Source organism: Marmota flaviventris, chromosome 10 (genome assembly GCF_047511675.1).
Source record: "Marmota flaviventris isolate mMarFla1 chromosome 10, mMarFla1.hap1, whole genome shotgun sequence".
In the NCBI taxonomy this organism is placed as follows: domain Eukaryota; kingdom Metazoa; phylum Chordata; class Mammalia; order Rodentia; family Sciuridae; genus Marmota; species Marmota flaviventris.
The window spans coordinates 124,583,173-124,602,141 of NC_092507.1; the positions used below are offsets into that span (position 1 = coordinate 124,583,173).

An 18,969-nucleotide genomic window follows, 5' to 3' on the forward strand; every position below is an offset into this window, starting at 1 on the left:
ATTCGTATCCTTGCATATACTTTAAATCACCTCTAGACTGACTTACAATAACTAATACAATGTAAGTGCTATATAAATAGTTGTTATATGTATCTATTCAGTACAGGTGCATTTTTTTCATAGATATTTTCAGTATGCAGTGGGGTGACTCCTTAGAACCTGTGGATATAGAGTGCAGACTGTACACCTGTGAAGATCAAATGGGCAAAACTTGGTGTTTTGTAGGTCGGAGTTGGGTTTAGTGTCAGTGAAGCAGAGGTGGTTTTCCTCCAGGAGGATGTCTAGGCAGGAGGTTCACAGGTTATCATGGCGGAGCTCTGCTGGGCCTGGCCATCCTCCATGTATGCAGATTTGCACTCCCCTTTCCCACTTAGTGAGTGAGTCCTCCCAGTTACTGAGATCAGGAAGACTGCTCCCTTGAATTTTGGAAATCACTACCTGGGGCTGATATTGAGGACCCCTGATGTGACTGAAAGTATGTAGATGGGCAAGACTTTTAGTAGTGTGTTGTTTTCATCTGCTTTGCCTCTCTTCTGTCCCTGTTGAGCCTGCTTTCCTCGGTTGGCATCCCAGTTAGACAGCTCTCCCTTTGTGCGGTGAAAGTGGCTTCAAGTTCACCTCAAGAATGGGCCGCGTATCAGCTTTCATGGAGTGTTCTCTGATTTGTGACACCTCTGATGGGTAAAGAGTATTATTCATATATATTGTTTAGTTAAGGATCTAATCTGCTCTCAGAGTATCCAGTTATTTACAGCATAATTTATTGAATAATTCGTCTACTTTGAAATGTCTACTGTATTATATAAGTGCTTTTATCCTCATCTCTCTCTATGTTCTCTGTTATCTTTTTTTATGTGCTGTGCATGCACCATAATGGATTTCTTTGCTATAGTTTTATAGATGATTTGACACCTCGTTGGGAAAGAGCCCTTCACTTTTTTCCCATTACTTTCTTTATGCTTCGCTTACGTTTACCTTTCCAAATGGATTTTATTTATTTTATTATTTTTTAATTTTTTTATTAGTTGCCCAAAACATTATAATGCTCTTGACATATCATACATTTGATTCAAATGGGGTATGAATTCTTATTTTCCAAATGGATTTTAGATAGAATCTGTCTCTGTCCAAACCATTGGGATTTTGGTTGGAAGCACATTGAATATATATTTAATCTGGGGAGAGTGGGTACTTTTTAATAGTATTGAAACTTTTTATTGAGGCCTGTGGTTCATGTCTCACTTTGTTTGTTTTTAAATAGAGTTAATTTTTTAGAGTAGTCTTAGGATTACTGCAAAATCAAGCAGAAGGGGCTGGGGCTAGGGCTCAGCGGTAGCACACTTTCCTGGCATGTGTGAGGCACTGGGTTCGATTCTCAGCACCACATATAAATAAATAAAATAAAGGTCTATCAACAACTAAAAAAAATATTTTAAAAAATCAAGCAGAAGTCACAGGGATTTTTTAAAAAGTCATTTAGTAAAGTTTTAGTTTTTAACTGATTATTGCTAAAAATTTTAGTTTTTAATGTTACCCATCATTTTGCTAATTAGTCAAATTCTCTTATTAACTATGAAAGGTTTTCATTTTATTTCTTGGGGTTTCTAGATTTATAAATATTCTATAAATTTGAATTATATTTTTCTTTCCCATGTCTGTGCCTCTCATTGGTTTTTCTTTTCTGTTGCATTGACTTTACTATCAAAACCAGTTGTTGCCAGGTGTGGTGTACACACCTGTAATCCCAGCGGTTTAGGTGTCTGAGGCAGGAAGGTTGCAAGTTCAAGGTCAGCCTCAGCAACTTAGTGAGGCCCTTAAACAACTCAGGAAGACTCTGTCTCAAAAAATAAAAAAAGGCTAGGGATGTAGTTCAGTGATGAAGTGCCCCTGCGTTTATTCCTCAGTACAAAAAACAAAAACAAATCCACAAGTTGTCGAATAGTAGGCACCGTGCGTGCGTGCTGTCTTCCTGTCTCAAGTAAGAGTGTATTAGTGTTCTTTGCTAATAAGCATGCTTGCTTTTTGGTTCCTAGTATCAGCTCTACCATATTTTTAAAAATTTAGGTCTGGGTGCACGTGTGTAATCTCAGGGGCTCAGGGAGGAGGATCATGAGTTCAAGCCCAGCCTCAGCAGTTTAGCAGGATCCTAAGCAACTTAGCAAGATCCTGTCTCAAAATAAAAAATGAAAAGGGCTGGAGACGTGACTCAGTGGTAAAGCACCCCTGAGTTTAACCCCTGGTACCAAACCAAACCAACAAAAACCCTTAGTTTTATTCCTAATTTCTTAGGAGGTTTTAATTAATAATCATTAGGGATTCTATCAAATGTTCTTTACAGTCCTATCAAAATGGGCTTATAGTTTTTCTTTTTTTAAACAATTAATGCATTTTGTTACTGAATAGATTTTATGATATTACATCAGCACTGCAAGCTTTAAATAAAAACTACTTTGACAAGGAGCATTAATGTTCTAATTGTATTTATAAAAGTATCTTATTAGAGTTGATTTGTTCCTTTTTTTTTTTTTTTTAAGATTCTTGCTTCTATTCTGAAGGAGGTTCTGTAATTTTCTTGTGTTGTCAGCATCAAGTTTTGGTATTAGGATTAGATAACTGTCTTCTTGTGCTCAGGAATAGTTTAAATAATGTAGGAATTATCTATTTCTTAAAGGTTCCTTAAAGGTTTAATGAGTTACCTGCCATTCCGTCTGGGCCTGACATCTTTGAGGGGGACTAGATCTGTTACAGACTTTTTAGTTGTTTGGGGGTTAATGGTCTAATGTAGTGCTTTACTCATTTCTATATTCTCAGTTTCTAGCACAGTGTCTGTTTTATAGTAGATACTAAACTAATTCATTTGAAATGAATGGATAATTGTAACTATGTCTTTAAGAAATATAGGAAGCATATGAATTAGTACTAATAGGTACAAGTATGTGCCAGAACCTAGTCTAAGTACTTCACAGACGTTAGATTGTCGAATCTTCATTACAACCCTAGGAGAAAGCACTGTGACAGAAGATCTCCATTTTGTAGGAAAAATTGAGACACAGGATAGGCAGATTGCTTAAGGGTACAAAGGCAGTTAAATATTGGAGCCAGGATAATGCAAAAATGAAAATATTTTTATGTGGTGAGATTATAAGTATTTTTTACTTTAAAAATTTTTAACAGTATCATTTGTCTTTCCAGCTTTTTCTTTTAAAGAATTAAGCATTTCCCTTTCTCAGAAACATTTTTTACAAGGCACACATGCCGATATGTCAGTAAACAGAACTAGAAGGTTTTTAATTCTCTTTTCTTTCATGGAAGTATAAGTGAAATATCACACATCTTTGGGACACATTACTCTGCCAACATAGCAGGTCTGCCCAGATTGTTCATATGGCTGTTACCACTTTATAGTAGTTGTCATTATGATGTCACCCTTTATTTTGAAAATATGTCATGATTTCATGTTTTATAGATTTAAAAAAATTACTATGGCTTCTTCCTGATAACAGCTTGTCTTGTTGATTTGAGTAGCACTTTTTTTCCCTTTTTCTAATGTGGTACTGAGGATCTAACCCAGTGACGCGCGTGTTGTAGGCAAGTACTCTACCACTGAGCTATACCCTGAGCCCAGCAGTATAACTTTTTTTTTTTTTTAATATGTTTTAGTTGTAGATGGACACAATACATTTATTTATTTATTTACTTACTTACTCTTGTGTGTGTGCTGAGGATTGAACCCAGCACTTCGCATATGCTAGGCAAGCACTCTGCTGCCCAGTCACAACCCCAGCCTCTGCAGATATTTGAATATACCTAAAATGTATCTTTTGTTGTCTGATCTGCAGCTTTCAAGTAATAGTTTGTCCAATCAGGACCTGAATCGTTTGCTCATCTTATCTAACCTTAAATGAATTTGACCTGTGCCAGAAAACGATTTTTTTTTTTTTTTGAGAGAGAATTTTTTAACATTTATTTTTTAGTTTTTTGGCAGGCACAACATCTTTGTTTGTATGTGGTGCTGAGGATCGAACCCGGGTCGCACGCATACCAGGCGAGCGTGCTACCGCTTGAGCCACATCCCCAGCCCACGATTTATTAATTTACACCTGGGGATATTCTGTTTTAGTGACTAGAAAATTCATTTCTGCTAATTAGCATAATGTTATATTTGGATTTCTCATATACCAAGAAATAACCATTCAGATGGTTGTTTGATGTATATAGAATCAACAAAGAAAATTGTATGCCTTTTAGGAGAAAATTTATTCAATTTGTGATGAAGCCTATGGAGTTATTCATTTCACCTTGAAGATTTTTTTATAATGATAAAGTATTTATATTTATTAGTTTTTTTTCCTTTGTCTATATTAGATAATTACCAACATGTTCATACTTTCCAGATAGGTAATAGATGGTTGCAATCTAGAAAGACATTAGGGCTGATTAGTTTGCACTTACACATTCAAATCGATCTTTATTTTAGTGTGTGCTACTTTTTTTTGGTACTGAAGATTGAAACCAAGGATGCTTTGCCATAGAGCTACATCCTCAGTTTTTCTTTGGTTTATTTCCCCCAGCTCTTTTTTATTTTTTATTTTTTTATTTTTGAGACAGGGCCTCACTGGGTTGGTAAGGTTGGCCTTGAACTTCTAATCTTCCTGCCTGAGCCCTCCATCCCCAGTTGCTGGGATTACAGGTGTGTGCCAACATGTCCTGCGGCTGTCATCTTTTGACATTATTTATTTTTTTTAACATCTTAGTTGCCTCCTTCTCTAAGCACTTTTGAGTTTAGCAACAATCTGTCTCTGAATCATTTTGTAAGATATACTACATGTAAGAAGGTTTCCTGCCTAAAAAATGAGTTTTCCTGAAGTTAATGCTAGCTTTTGGAACCATCGTTTTCTGATACTGATCAAACTTAGATTTTGGGAGTTGACTTCATGGTTAACTTTTTAGAAATTTATTTCAAAACATTAAGGTTTTTTCCCCCCCAAAGATTAAAAAGATGATGTATATCTAATTAAAACAAATTTTAAAAAAGTTATACTCTGAATATGTGATCAAACTTTTCAATAATAATATTTTTAAAAGAAAAAAAGATTAAAAAAAACAGCATTACAGCTCAGGAGGCTGAGATAGCAGGATCACTAGTTCAAAGCCAGCCTCAGCAACAGTGAGGCACTAAGCAACTCAGTGAGACCCTGTCTCCAAATAAAACACAAAATAGGGCTGGGGACCTTTTTAAACATACAACACACACACACACACACACACACACACGATATCTCCATTTATATAATTGAAATAGGATTGATCATATTACACACTTTATTGTTTTATAATTTTTATTGTTTTATAATTTTTTAAATAATTGTATATCTTTCATCATATATAAAATTGAGGCCCATCAAGGGTTTCTTAATTCATTCAATAAACATTGCGTATTATTATGTGCAAGATGCTATTCTAGATGTTGAGCATGCAACAGTGAACAGAACTAAAAAATGACTGCTCTTGTGAAGCTGAGGTCCTAATGAGGAAGACAGACAAGATGAACAGTGTCAAGCAGTAGTACACGCTGTCAGAAAAAAAGGCTGGGAAGGGGATTGGGAATGTGTGTCGGGGGGTGAAGATTCAAAAGCACAGTCAGCAGAGGCTTTATTTTTATTTATTTTTACGTGGTGCTGAGGATGGGACCCCGTGCCTCGCATGTGCCAGGCAAGCGCTCTGCCATTCAGCCCCAGCCCCAGCCAAGGCTTTATTGAGAAGGTGTTTGACCTGGAGAAAATGAGGAAATGAGAGACCAGTGTGAAGGACGTACCAGGAGATGCTCTCAGAGAAGTCTGGGAATAGATTGGGGATACGGGGATGTGCAGAACCACTTGATTGGTTATTGTCAGGGCTTTTACGCCATTGGAGAGTTCAGATGAGCTTCTGTCTGGAAATGGTCATCTTAACTGCTGTGTTGACACAGTGCAGGGCTGCGGGGGCGTTGGGTGGCTTGGAGTCATGAAAAGTGGCATGACTCCAGATGTAGTCTGACAAGAGGCATGCTAGAGCTTGCTCATTGAACATGATGTGGGACACAAGAAAGAGTGAAGGGTTTTGGCCTGAACAACTAGAAAAATGAAACTACCCTTAGCTGACACAGGGCACAACAAAAGGAGCAAAACTTGGAGGCAGAGATTTCAGTTCATTCAGTGCTTTATCATACGTTCAAGTGGAGACATTGAAAAGCAGTCTTGTCTGGAAATAGAATTTGGGAGTTGTGGTATTTAAAGTCACGAAGCTGTATGAAATTGCCAACAAAGTCAAGATCAAGATTGGTAGAGCTCAGAGACTTGAGCCCTGGAATTGCCAGCCCATAGGAGTCTGAGGAAGTCTCCAGGAGTTGAAGAGACCTCTGTTCTGATCTTCCTGGTCTCAGCTCACCACAGAAAAGAACGTAAGGACCAGTCAGGTAAGAGTAGCAGGGCAAGAGATTCATTATAAAGGAAAAGTACCTACTTGAGAATGGGAGGGCAGGTAAGCACAGAATAGCATTCCGTCTTAGAGTGGGGTTCGGATACCAATAGAGTAGCTAAGGCACTAGATTAGCCGTGGAGTCAGGGCGGGCTTTTGCAGTTTTGCACTTGTGTTTCATGTCTAAACCCTACTGCTCAGTTCCTCCAAATGCCTTACGGTTGTCTTCCAGTGTTGTTTTTTCTTCAGCTATTTGGTAAGCTGCTGGCAAGGATATGGCTGGGTTGGTTATGGGTTGTTCGGTTTGCTTTCTGCCTGTGAATGGACGGTCCCCTTTTGAGATTCAGTGCTCTTTGTTGCTCTTCATACGCCTAAATTCCTATCTCATGTCCCCTGGAATTAGAGGTTTGGGAGGAAAGGAGGAATAAGCAAAGGAGACTGAAAAGAACCACCAGGGAAGTAAGAGGAAACTTAAATGAAGACTCTGTCTGGTTTTAGCATGTGACTTCCCCTCCTAGACCCTTTGGGTTGATTTTTCTCTTCCGCGAGTTGCTAAAATTTAAAACATATTGCCTTCCTTCCCTCTACTCATGCTGTCACACATAGCTTTAACAAGAAATAGCTACAACAGCAAGAAATTCAGTGTAAATACTGTACGCGTCACCCGAAGATAATCTCCAAACAGCGCATATGTTTTAGGGGCCACCCTGAACAATCTCTGTTACTGCTGAGAATACTTGGAGCCCACATCTGACTTCCAGAGAGTAAGCATCCAAGCAAGCAGTCATTAGCCAATCAGCTGCTGGCAACTCCAAGTATTTGTATAGGGTCATTTGAAGAGCTCTAGGGAACTAGGATGTTTCTTAAACTGGATCACCACTGTTTATTTATGGTCTGTTGAAGCATATGATAATTTCCTCTTCCTGTGACTAACAAGTATTGGGGGGCTGGTTATCTTTTGCTTTTTGCCATGTAGTAGATTATCCCAGAATTTGGTAGTTTAAGACAACATTTATTATCTCACTGTTTCTGAGGATCAGGCATTTAGGAGCAGCTTATTTAGGTGGTTCTAGAGAAGGTTTCATTTTCCTAGTGAAAATTAACATATCAGGGCTGGGGCTGTGGCTCAGTGGTAAGGTGCCTGCCTCGCATGTATGCAGCACTGGGTTCGATTCTCAGCACCACATAAAAATAAATAAAGATACTGTGTGTTTATTTTCAACGTATCAGATGTGGCTGCAGTCATCTGAATACTTAAATGGGTCTGGCATCGGGGCTTTCAAGGTGGTTCACTCACATAGCTGTTGGAAGGAGGCCTCAGTTCCTCACCATATGGGCCTCTCCAGAGGGCTCTTTGCCTGTCCCTATGGCTTAGGAGCTGGCTTCTTTCAGAGTTAAGTGATTTAAAAGAGAGGAAGAAGGAAAGAAATCATACCTTTTTATATCCTAATTTGGTGGGTCACATACATTGTCATTTCTGCCTCATTTTATCTGTAAGAAGTCAATCACTAAGTTCAGCCCACATTTACGGGGAAGAAAACTAAGTTCCACCTCTCAGAGGGAAGAATATTAAAGAATTTGTGGACACATTTTAAAACCACCTTTTGGCCACAAATTATTTACACTTCTCTTGTGTACAAAATACAGTTACCTTCCACGACGTACTCAAAATCTTGTCCCTTTGCGATTAGACATTCCTGCTCAGCAAGGGGAAGATGAGAACGCAAAGGTGTTGCTGGCTCATATAAACCCTGATGGGTGTTGAAAAAGTATCAGCAAGTCCTTGACTAGAGCTCAACTTATCCTGACGAGGAGTGCTCTGGATTCCTCCCTCTGGGCTTCGCATCGTCCTTTCTTTTCTGTGAAAGGTAGTTCATATTTGCCGTTGCCTAGTTTCCTTAGCTTGCTTACAAGTAGAAATCTGAGGGTCCAAAGACCTCTTTGCATTTTGTGCTGTTTCTGCACCTTTCAGTTTAAGCCTTAGTGTGTCTTTTAAAAACTTGAGTATGCTGTGCATCTTACTGAAACTCGTGCCATTAGGCAACCCTCTCCCACAGATCTCTTGTGGGCAGCCTCTCTCTACCCTGGCCGTCTACTGGGCTTGCTGAGGGTCGCCACCTGTGTGGCTGGAGTTGCATCCCCTGAAAAGATGTGTGTGAGTCCTACCTGGGAAGTGACCTTATCTGTAAACAGTGACATGAAAGATGTGATGAAGCTGGATAGGTGGCACACGCCTGTGATCCCAGCATCTTGGGAGGCTGAGGCAGGAGGATCACAAGTTCAAAGTCAGCTTCAGCAACTTGGAGAGACCCTAAGCAACTTAGCAAAGATCCTGTCTCAAAATAAAATCTAAAAAGAGCAGGGGATGTGGCTGGTGGTTAAGCGCTCCTGGATTCAATCTCTGGTGTCTCCCCCAACCCAAGAAAAAAGATTTAATTAAGTTAAAACAAGATTATACTGAATCAGGGTGAACCCCGATCCAGTGGTTGTGGGAAGTTTGGACGTAGACACAGGTGTGACACAGGAAAGAAAGGCAGTGCAGATGGCGGCCGAGGTCGGGGTTGTGGGTCTGAGGCCGAGAAACGGCAAGGAGCGCTGGCCGCTGCGCAGGACCAGGAGGGCTCGGGACAGAGTCTTCCGCAGGACTCCAGAGGAAACAGTGTCTGGGGACCTCTCGATTCAGACTTTGGGCCTCCAAACCGATAAAAAATCCCTTTTGGTTTAGGCCACCCAGTTTGTGGTAATTTGTTACAGCACCCTGTAAACTAACCCAGAGTGTTAGAAGCCCAGTTGTTAAACCAAACGGTTCTCTAGGCACTATTTTAGATCTTTCTGAGGTTTTATGGAATTTTTAAAGCCACACTCTTAGTTCATTTTAAACCATGTCTTTTTGGCAGTACCCTGAATTAAACCTTTGCTTGAAGTCCATTTCTCAATTTTAGTATCATTCACTATTACTGGATGTTCTCAGAATTATCTTCACCTACCTTCTTCGCCTCTCCTTTTTTGTACTGGGGATTGAACTCAGGGGCACTCAACCACAGAGCCACATCGCCAGCCCTATTTTGTAATTTTTTAGTTGTTGATGGACCTTTATTTTATTCATTTATTTATATGTGGTGCTGAGAATGAACCCAGTGCCTCACACATGCCAGGCAAGTGCTCCACCACTGAGCCCCAGCCCCAGGCCCTCTTATTTGGTATTTTATTTAGAGACAGGTCTCACTGAGTTGCTTAGCGCCTTGCCATTGCTGAGGCTGGCTTTGAACTTGCGATCCTCCTGCCTCGGCCTCTGGAACTGCTGGGATTACAGGCGTGCACCCCCCGCGCTGGCCCTAACTGGTTTCCAACTGGCCTTCCTTTAGTCTGCCCGTCTCCTCTTGCATCTTGATGCCAGCTGCGAGAAGACGGGGTACCTTCAACACAGCGAGTGCCTTTAGCAGAGCCCGTGCTGTTCAGGAGGCGGCAGACCTTCTGCTGACCCCTGAGGCTCCCGGGTCGCGCTCTCTGCAGATCAGGAGATCTGCGGCCCTCCCCTAGCTTTCCCTGACTCCCCAGAAGCACCTTGCTTCCGCCTTGTTGTTGTGCTGTGCCTGCACTCACTGTCGGCTCTGCACTATGTCTGCCTGCCTTCCCCCACCCGGGCCAGCCTGGGCTTGGGCATGCAGGCCGAGGTCCTGCCCTGAGCTCCCTCCCTGCTCTCTGGCTTCCTCCGGGGCTCCAGAGCCCTTCCAGCTCCTGTCCATGCTGGGGTGCCAAAGGCAGACCCATGTCGCTTTTTATTGTGACAGTACCTACTTCTGTATACCAAATCTGTAGTGATCATCAGCTGCTCTAGGGTGAATTATCCCAGAGGTCAGTGGCTCTAAACAACAGGCATTTATGGCAGCCCTGGGTCCAGCTGCAGCTGGCAAGAAGGCAGGCAGTTCCTCCCCCTGTCGCACCAAGAGAGACCCCTGGCTGCTGCCTGGAGGCCTGGGAGCCAGGGGGCCTCCCTAACTCTGCATCTCCTGCCCTTAGCCCTTGCCCCACCCACCCCCAGGGCCACCGCCACCACCACTGCCTCCCACCATGTCTCTGAAGAGAATCCACAAGGAGTTGAGTGACCTGTTAAGGGACCCTTCGGCTGAGTGTTGCGCAGGCCCTGTTGGAGATGATAGGTTCTATTGGCCAGCTACAATAATGGGGCCAAATGACAGTCCCCATCAGAGTGGAGTTTTGTTTTTTTTTTTTGGACAATTTATTTCCCAACAGGTTATCCCTGCAAACCACCTAAGGTTGCATTCACAAGAATTTATCATCCCGATATTAACGGTAATGGCAGCATTTGTCTTGATACTCTACGGACACAGTGCTCTCCGGCACTGTTTGGGAAGTACTCTTGTCCATCTGTTCCCGGCTTGGCTCAGATCTACAAAACAGGAAAGTGCAACAGAATAGTTGGGAATGAACTCAGAGGATGCAATGTAATTAAAGAGACTATTGAATAATCTCTACAAATAAAAGATAAGGAACTCTAAAGAGAAAGTCCTTTTGATTTCCCTTTAGTCAAATGGAAAGCGTTCCATGAGCCCCTCCTGTCCCCTGTGCACAGGTCTACCTGATACAGCAGGGCTGCGTGTTGTACGCACTTGGGACAACAAACCAGAGACACTGCACTTCTGTACCAGCGTTGCCTCCTAGCAGGGAAGTTCTCCAGGCGTAACCTAGGTGTGAGCCTAAAAATCCCCCTGATGGATCACAGCAAGGGGTGAAGAATGGCAGTGGTACACGGTGTACGCCTTGATGGGGTAAAGCTTTGCTGACCTGTTAGGAGATGGTTTTTAAGTGGAATCCATTTAAATGCAAAACAGTTATGAAAAATGAGGTGAAGAACAGAGTTGTTTCTGTATTCATTTTATTCTGAAGGACCTGTAACTTGGGTGAGGGGGTCATGACCACAGTAAACTCTACCCACATCCTGTATCTCAAGGTCCAAGTTTGACTGGTCAGCATTAAATGGACTGGAGCTATTGGTATGGAAATGTTAGTATGTGATGGGCTTTGCCCCCAACTTCTTTTATATGTCCCTGCCCCTGACCTTCGTCCTTTCAGCCCCTTCTCCGTATTCTTTGGTTTGTATGTGGCTTCTCACTTAATACACAGCTCAGCTCCAATTCTTCTTAGGTTTTAACTGCTTAGGTCTGTTTGGGTGTAAGGGTGAGAATTCATCTGATGGAGATACTTGTATATTTAAAGACCCATTGCTCCTCTGGAGGTTCTGTGTTCAAGAATGTTTAATCAACTGATTACTACAATCATTACATTAAAAAAAACAGGCATTTATTATCTAACAAATTCATTGGGCCAGGAATTTGGAAGTTTAGCTGGGTTGTTCTGGTCCAAGATCTCATGAGGTTACGGTCAAGATGTTGGCCATTGCTGCAGTCATCTAGAGGACCCGCTAGGTCTTACACACATTTTGCAAGTTTGTTCTGGCTATTGGTAGGGGGCCTTAGTCCCCTGTCTCCCAGTACTGGGTATGGAGCCCAGGAGCACCTGGCTATTTAGGCAGTTTTGTTAATTAAAAAATAAATGTTGTCCTGGCATGGTGGCACACCCCTGTAATCTTAGCCACTCAGAAGGCTGAGGCAGGAGGATCACAAGTTTGAGGCCAGTCAGGGGAACTTAGTAAGACTCTTGACTCAAAGTAGAAAAATAAAAAGGTCTGGGTATATATAGCTCACTGGTAAAGTCCCCCTGGGTTCAATCCCCAGTAAAAAAATAAGTAATGTACACAAAATACAAAAACAAAAACTAGAAAGGAAACAGTATAATTAGTTATTTTTGAATGTTAGTAGTAAGGAAAGTCTAATAATAGCTACTTTCAAAGCTACGTGGATTGGCCTAACACAGTAGGAACCAGGGAATTGAAAGTGCAGTCATTCAAAACAGGAAATGTAGGGAGACAATCCTCCTCCCCCAGTCCTCCCCCGTCCTCCCCCTCCTCCCCCTCCTCCCCCTCCTCCCTGTCCTCTCCCCTCCTCCTCCTTTTTTTTTTTTTTAACTAAGGCATCATCCCAATATCTGTGGGGAACAAAGACCAACTCATTAATATAAATAAACAGCAGTATATGCCATCTTAAGTGTTCAGAATGACAAGTACCAAATGTGTATATTTGTATGTATCATAGTCATCTGAAATGCCTTTAAAAATCATTCTCAAAATTACCAAAACAAAAAATCTTTAGATGATACCTTATTCAGAAACCCAGTATATAAGACACATAAAAAATGAAACTGCCATTTTGGATCTAGAACCCTACTGGTGCAGCTTCCATTTTAACCCCTCCTCACGCCAGTGCCAGAGATCCAAGGAACATAATTTGAAAAATGCACCATAACATGATTCCTTTCCAGCCTAATTCACAAAAATCTGTCCATCTGTTAAGATGTTAGAAGTCTAGAAAATAGCCATAGTAGCAAAGTCACACACCACTAGATAGCAGACTGATTTCTGATGCTCTCTTTTGTAATAGTGGAAACCCATTTGTGGGTTAGGGAAGCAGTTGGATTTGTCCATGTGTGGATATCTATAATCTATAGAGTACTTCGGTTGTCTTATCTACTTTTTTTTTTCTCTCTTTTAACAGAATAATGCAACAGATCTTTGCAGGATTCCTTGCAAATTCTGCAATTCCAGGATCCCCACACCCTTTTTCTTGGTAAGTGACTAATTTCTATCTTACAGTGCTGAGCTTGCCTCATTTTAGGTGCTGTAGTTTCTGTTCTATACAGAGAGACACACAGAACTATGTTGGTGAGTATGTAGTTGTGACCGGAAGGCTCTTACACTGCCCTTGTCTCCCGAGCCCAAACTTAGTCACAATCTATATTGTTGTTACTATTATTATTTTGTTCAGGCTCAGGAGGGTTGTCCTGGTTCCCCAAGACACTTGGGTTTGGATGCTGGGCATGTCTGATTTCTTTTATATTCTGGTCTGAGGGTTGTGTTGAGAAGGGAAATGAAGTGGTCCTTGCTAGGCTTGGTATCTGATTTGTGAATTTCCTCTCTAGACCATATAGGAAGCCTTTAATCCTTAAGAATTTCTGAAGTTGAAAATATAACATTAACTTTCCTTTTCCAAAGAAAGAATATCAGAAGAAACAAAAGGCTATAATTCAGTATCAGAGTGACACTTAACACTTACATAGTAGGGGTTAAAAATGGAATTTCTTCTTATATAGACAGTTATTTGCTACTTCTCTGTCCCAGAAGATTCCTTTGCTCAGAGGGTCCTTGGTCCTTCCCCGTACTTACCCCATTTTCCAGCCTCTAGTTCTTTTAAATGGGTTTCGATCAGAGTCTGGACCTCTGTCTTCCAAGGTACTGTACCAGCAGCACCAAGAACAAGGTGCTGCCAAGTCTCTTGTAATTGTTCTGAGGTGTGATTCAGGGAGACTTCTGTGGCTGCTGTTCTACTAGAAAGCTTCTCGTTGTCCAGGACCATGGGCAGCCCTTCGAGTGAGGGAAGTCTGCTATAGATTGTAGCCAGCTGTGAAGGAAAACTCTCCTTAGAAAGCAGCTCCGTCCTACGTTGGATATACGTGGGTAGAGAAGAGACAGACTTTCCTTGGCCAACAGGCAATGAGCCTCTCTTCTTGCTCTGGGTGTCATGTAGTATTTCAGGTGGCTTTACTTTGTAGGTTTCAGTTAAGTAAAATTTGTAGAGAATGAGAGGCTATCTCTAGTTAATCGGTTTGACCTTTAAAATGCAGAGAAATTCTTTGCCTCTTGATTCTAGAAGATTAGTGGCTCTCAAGCTCTGAGTGAGAAAACAGGAACCCGCTGCCAGTTTTTCTGAAGTGTAAGGCAGAGCCTGGCTACTTCATCTAATGCTCTCTGTCTCATCTCACGTATAGGAGCGGGATGCTGCACTCCAACCCTGGGGACTATGCCTGGGGTCAGACAGGGCTTGATGCCATTGTAACCCAGGTGAGGAGCTGCCTTTTGAGGGTGTCTGTTCAGTGTGTCTCGTGGTTCCACAGGCTTCCTGCTCTCCTTCTGCTACTTTCTTGAAATGGCAATCACTCTGCTTTCTCTAATATTTCGAGCTTTGGGGTTTCCACTTTACTAAAGGGATAAAGGGTTTGTGGGTTTAGTTCAGCATTCATGTACCTACTAGGTCCAAGGAAATTTCTAGAAGATTGCTTCACCTCCAGAAAACTAAAGACTTCTCCTATAACAAACAGTACATTGTATTTTTGGCCTCTTGTTCGGTCCTATGGAAATCCTATAAATAAGTACTTCACAAAACAGGAGGGTCTCAAATGTTAAAGCAGGGATTTCTGCTTGATGGAGCAAAGTAGGGGAAGGAAGCAGAGAAAAAGGTTTTCCCACGCCATGTACAGTTGCTTCCACTTGTTTATGTTCATTTAAATTTGTTTGGTTTTTCATCTCCCTTGTGGATTGCCAAGTGTCAAAAGCATGTCATTTTTATCCAAGTCTCGATGTAGGCAGTAATTTACCTATTTCTTGGCTTAGTTTATGCCACTCTCCATACTCCCACCCTTTTCTTTCTTCCAGCAGAATGACGTTTTTGGACCAGCTAAGTATTTTTATTAAGCTGTAGTTTTATTCATGACATCACAACCCTTTTGCCACCCTTAAGTTGCTTTATGCCCAAAAGTGGACCTTGCAATCATGGGTATGTCTGTAGGCTTATACTAATGTCACTCTGAAATTGTAAAGCAATTGTAAGTGTCTAGCGCAGAAAAAGAGAAACCCAACCTTCAGAGCCTTGCGGAAGTAAGAGCAATTAACATTTCTGATATCTTCACTGTTTGTTCTCAGCTGGAGCGCCTCCCTCTCCAGGGACATTGAGATGTCTGCCACATCTTCTTTTTCTTTCTCCTTTTTTGTAGCTTTTAGGACAGCTGGAAAACACAGGGCCTCCCCCAGCTGACAAGGAAAAAATCACCTCTCTTCCAACAGTGAGCGTAACTCCAGAACAAGTTGGTAGGTTCATTTTCATATTTACTCTGTCATCTGATGACCTCTGCCCAAATCCCAGTACCTTCCTTACACTAGGAATCTTCAGGTGAAGCTATAGCCCTCTAAAATTCTAACCTATGTACTGGAATTGAAAGCTACCTGCCCTTTCATTAGGTAAATAAATAGGTGTTTCCTAGGCAGTCACCATATCCCTTAAGATTTGATTCTCACCAGTTGAAGAACTTATTATTAGAAGCAAAACTCATCAACTGACTAAAAACAGTGTTGAAAATGATATTGGGCAGATGATACTGATCTTGGGGAAAGGGGAAAAAAAAACAAATGAGAAACAATATATTTGCTTTTCTTTTGCTTTGTGTCAGGTGCACTTAGATACACTAGAATAGATACTGTTTTATTTTTAAGCACTGAAGGAATTCAATGATAAGGAACATAATTTTGTACTGAGGGTTTCTTTCCCTGTAAATTTAGATTTACAGTCAAAGAAGATTTAAAGACAAGATGGACAATCTGAGGTCATTCTATTTAAGGAAAATCATTAACTAATTTAATAATATCAGCGTAGACATGGTGTTTGAGTCAGGTACAGGAAAGTGACCTTATTAGACCTGAAATAGAATCTGATTTGGGGAGTAGTAGAAAGTATGACTAGACAGGAAGGGTGGGACCTTGTTGAGAAGTCAGGACTGGACGCACTAGGTTTTATAGGTCCTCGAAACGAGTAAAGAGGGATTTAAGTGTTCTTTAGGGAAGCTTAGTCTTTAGAGAAGTTAGTACGTAAAATAGAGTGGAAGTGAGAACGCAGGCAAAGATGGGGCTTGAAGAACCTCTGTAGCAGTCTAGGAGGGGTGAGGGGTTCAGGTGATGGTGGCAATGCTAACAGAAAGAAAAGGTACAGTTTAAGTTCATCTTGAAGAAATGCTTTCCTCGCCGATTGTAACATGGGTTGAAAGAGGAGGCAGGGTCAAGATGATTCTCAGATTTCACAATTTGTAACAGTAAGAGTGGTTCATTAGGGAAGGAAGAGGAGTGAGTGGGCCCGGTTTAGGTAAGGAGAAGATGTGATGGTCTTTATTTTTGAATTTGTTGATTTGATGTGCCAGCTGAAAATCCAGATGAGAATGAGTTGAAGGTTCCTGTGAAGCTGGTATCAGGGAAAGTTAGCTGGTAGCAAAGTATAAGAAACATTTTGAGGGTTAAAGGCCTGGAATTAGAATATTGAAGTAGAAGTAGACTTGGCATGAAAATTAAGAGTTGGAATTAAGGCAAAGTGGTGGGAACAGAAAGGAAGGAAGGAAGGAATCAATTTAAGTGGAACTCGTGGTCCAAATTCCCTGACCACTGTTGAGTCATAGAGCCCTATCCCAGCCACTGGGATAGTACAGTAGTTGGTGTTATTAGTCAAACTTGGGAAATTCATTATTTGTTGCTTAGAATTCCCAGTGTAATTTGTGATCATTTCCTCTGAGGAAAGAGGGCTTCCTGTCCCTTGATTTAGAGGCCTGAGCGAGACTTAGTCTTTGTAATTCTGTAGCACCACCTCCTGGTACAGCTTTTAATTAACAGCTTCTGCAGAGGAATTTAGGGCACCCACGCTGAAAAAGGATGCATGATATGAAACAGAGCAGGGCAAAAGTGGCTTGAGACACTGAATAAAATTGCTGAGATAAGTCCCTTGGTCATGGTGCACAGATTGCCAGTGTTTCCTGAGCAGACACTGTGACTGCCAAAGATTGTCACACATTGGAGAAGATGCTTTCCTGGTTTTTTCACCAGATCACCTAAGCCTGTTTATTTCTTCCAACCTTTTGCATTACAGAGTGGACTTATCATGGTCTAGATCATGTTGGAGTAGGTCCCATTCCTTGTTCTGCTTTTCATGTCCCTGTCTATTACGACCTTTCTACCCACCATTTTGAAACACAATTCATGCTTTTGGGCCGGGAGCACCAGGGATTGAACTCAGGGGCACTCAACCACTGAGCTCCACCCCCAGCCCTATTTTGTATTTTATTTAGAGACAGGGTCTCACTGAGTTGCTTAGGGCCTTGCTGTTGCTGAGGCTGGCTTTGAACTCTGGATCCTCCTGCCTCAGCCCACCCGCCCCAGCCACTGGGATCCTAGGTGTGCGTCCGCCACCACGCCCAGCTTGCAGTTTAGGCTTTTTATCTACCTCCCACTTAGAGGCAGCTTTACTTTTGTCTCTTGTGTCCTTTCTTATGCGTTCCTTGTATTGTAAGAGACATTCTTTTTTTCCTTCATTTTGTTTATTACTTTAAGAGGTATTTCTTGAATTGTAATGCATTCTGCTGTCGTGTATTTAAAAAACGAAATCAATAAAAATAAATAAATAGATAGATAAATGAATAAAAGGCATTTCTTCCTCCAACAGATATGGGTTTAGAATGTCCAGTTTGCAAAGAAGATTACACAGTTGAAGAGGAAGTCCGGCAGCTACCCTGCAATCACTTCTTTCACAGCAGCTGTATTGTGCCATGGTTAGAACTGGTGAGTATAGCCAGCCGTCATCCGCAATGAAGCACTCACGTAAGGGACATTTTCTTGTGGAGATGGCTCAGAGTACGGATGTAGTTATCAGTTCATGTAAGAGCCAGATAAGTCAGATTTCAGCCCCATAAACCATGACTAACTCCCAGTACTACCACCACTGTTCTGTTAGACTACCATCTCTTGGGAACTTGTTTGACCAGAAATCAGCAAACTGTAGCCCACGGGCCTTATGGCCTGCCAGCTGAGTTTGTCAGTAAAGTCCCGTTGGTACACAAGCCGTGCCGATGTGTGCACAGCCTGTGGTTCTGTGGCTGCTTCTGTGCTACGTGGGTAGAGGTGAATGGTTTGAGCAGAGCGAGTGGCCTGCCAAGGTTTGCTGACCCTTCATGTACATGGCATGGAAGAGCAGTGAGCAGTTACAGCTCCTGTCGTGTCTCACGTTGCTGTTTCTAGTTAGTTGTGTTTGGACCTCAAATGGAGTAATGGGGGAAAGTGTTACTTATTATTTATTAGGTGGCCTAGAATTCTGTTGATTTTGCTTGAAGTGTTGTTTGGGAGATATCCTGGCTTCACGCCTTTGGAGCCCAACTCTGTTGAGGAGCTGCCTGGCCTTTTGTCTTTCTGGGTGTCGAGTCATAATTTTAGATGTTTAACTTCCAGGGTTTCTTAAGAGCTCAGAACCCTAGCTCTCAGGACCGGATATTCATATGGATTAATATGTTTCTGTTTCAGCATGACACATGTCCTGTATGTAGGAAGAGTTTAAATGGTGAGGATTCTACGCGGCAAACCCAGAGCTCTGAGGCCTCTGCAAGCAACAGATTTAGCAATGACAGCCAGCTACATGATCGATGGACTTTCTGAAACTAAAGGTCACACCTGAACCAGGGCTGTCTGTGGTAGTCTTCTTAAAACATAGCTATAGATTCTATCAAAACAAAAAATAGTAGATGGATTTAGGAATCACATAAGAAACCCCAACCCATAATATTAACGCAATGAGTGTT

General features: G+C 41.7%; 1 protein-coding gene across 7 annotated transcripts in view; it reads left to right on the plus strand.

Moving 5' to 3' along the window:
- Rnf115 (ring finger protein 115) overlaps window positions 1-18,851 on the plus strand; it is a 90,410-nt gene extending 71,559 nt beyond the window's left edge. For all 7 annotated transcript variants that reach the window (XM_071618498.1, XM_027956168.3, XM_071618497.1 and 4 more), the window contains 5 exons: window positions 13,089-13,160; window positions 14,359-14,431; window positions 15,361-15,454; window positions 17,844-17,959; window positions 18,695-18,851. In XM_071618498.1, coding sequence (XP_071474599.1) covers window positions 13,089-13,160; window positions 14,359-14,431; window positions 15,361-15,454; window positions 17,844-17,959; window positions 18,695-18,826 — 487 coding nt within the window. In that variant the 3' untranslated portion in view covers window positions 18,827-18,851. The remainder of the gene's footprint in view (window positions 1-13,088; window positions 13,161-14,358; window positions 14,432-15,360; window positions 15,455-17,843; window positions 17,960-18,694) is intronic.
- The last annotated feature ends 118 nt before the right edge of the window (window positions 18,852-18,969 follow it).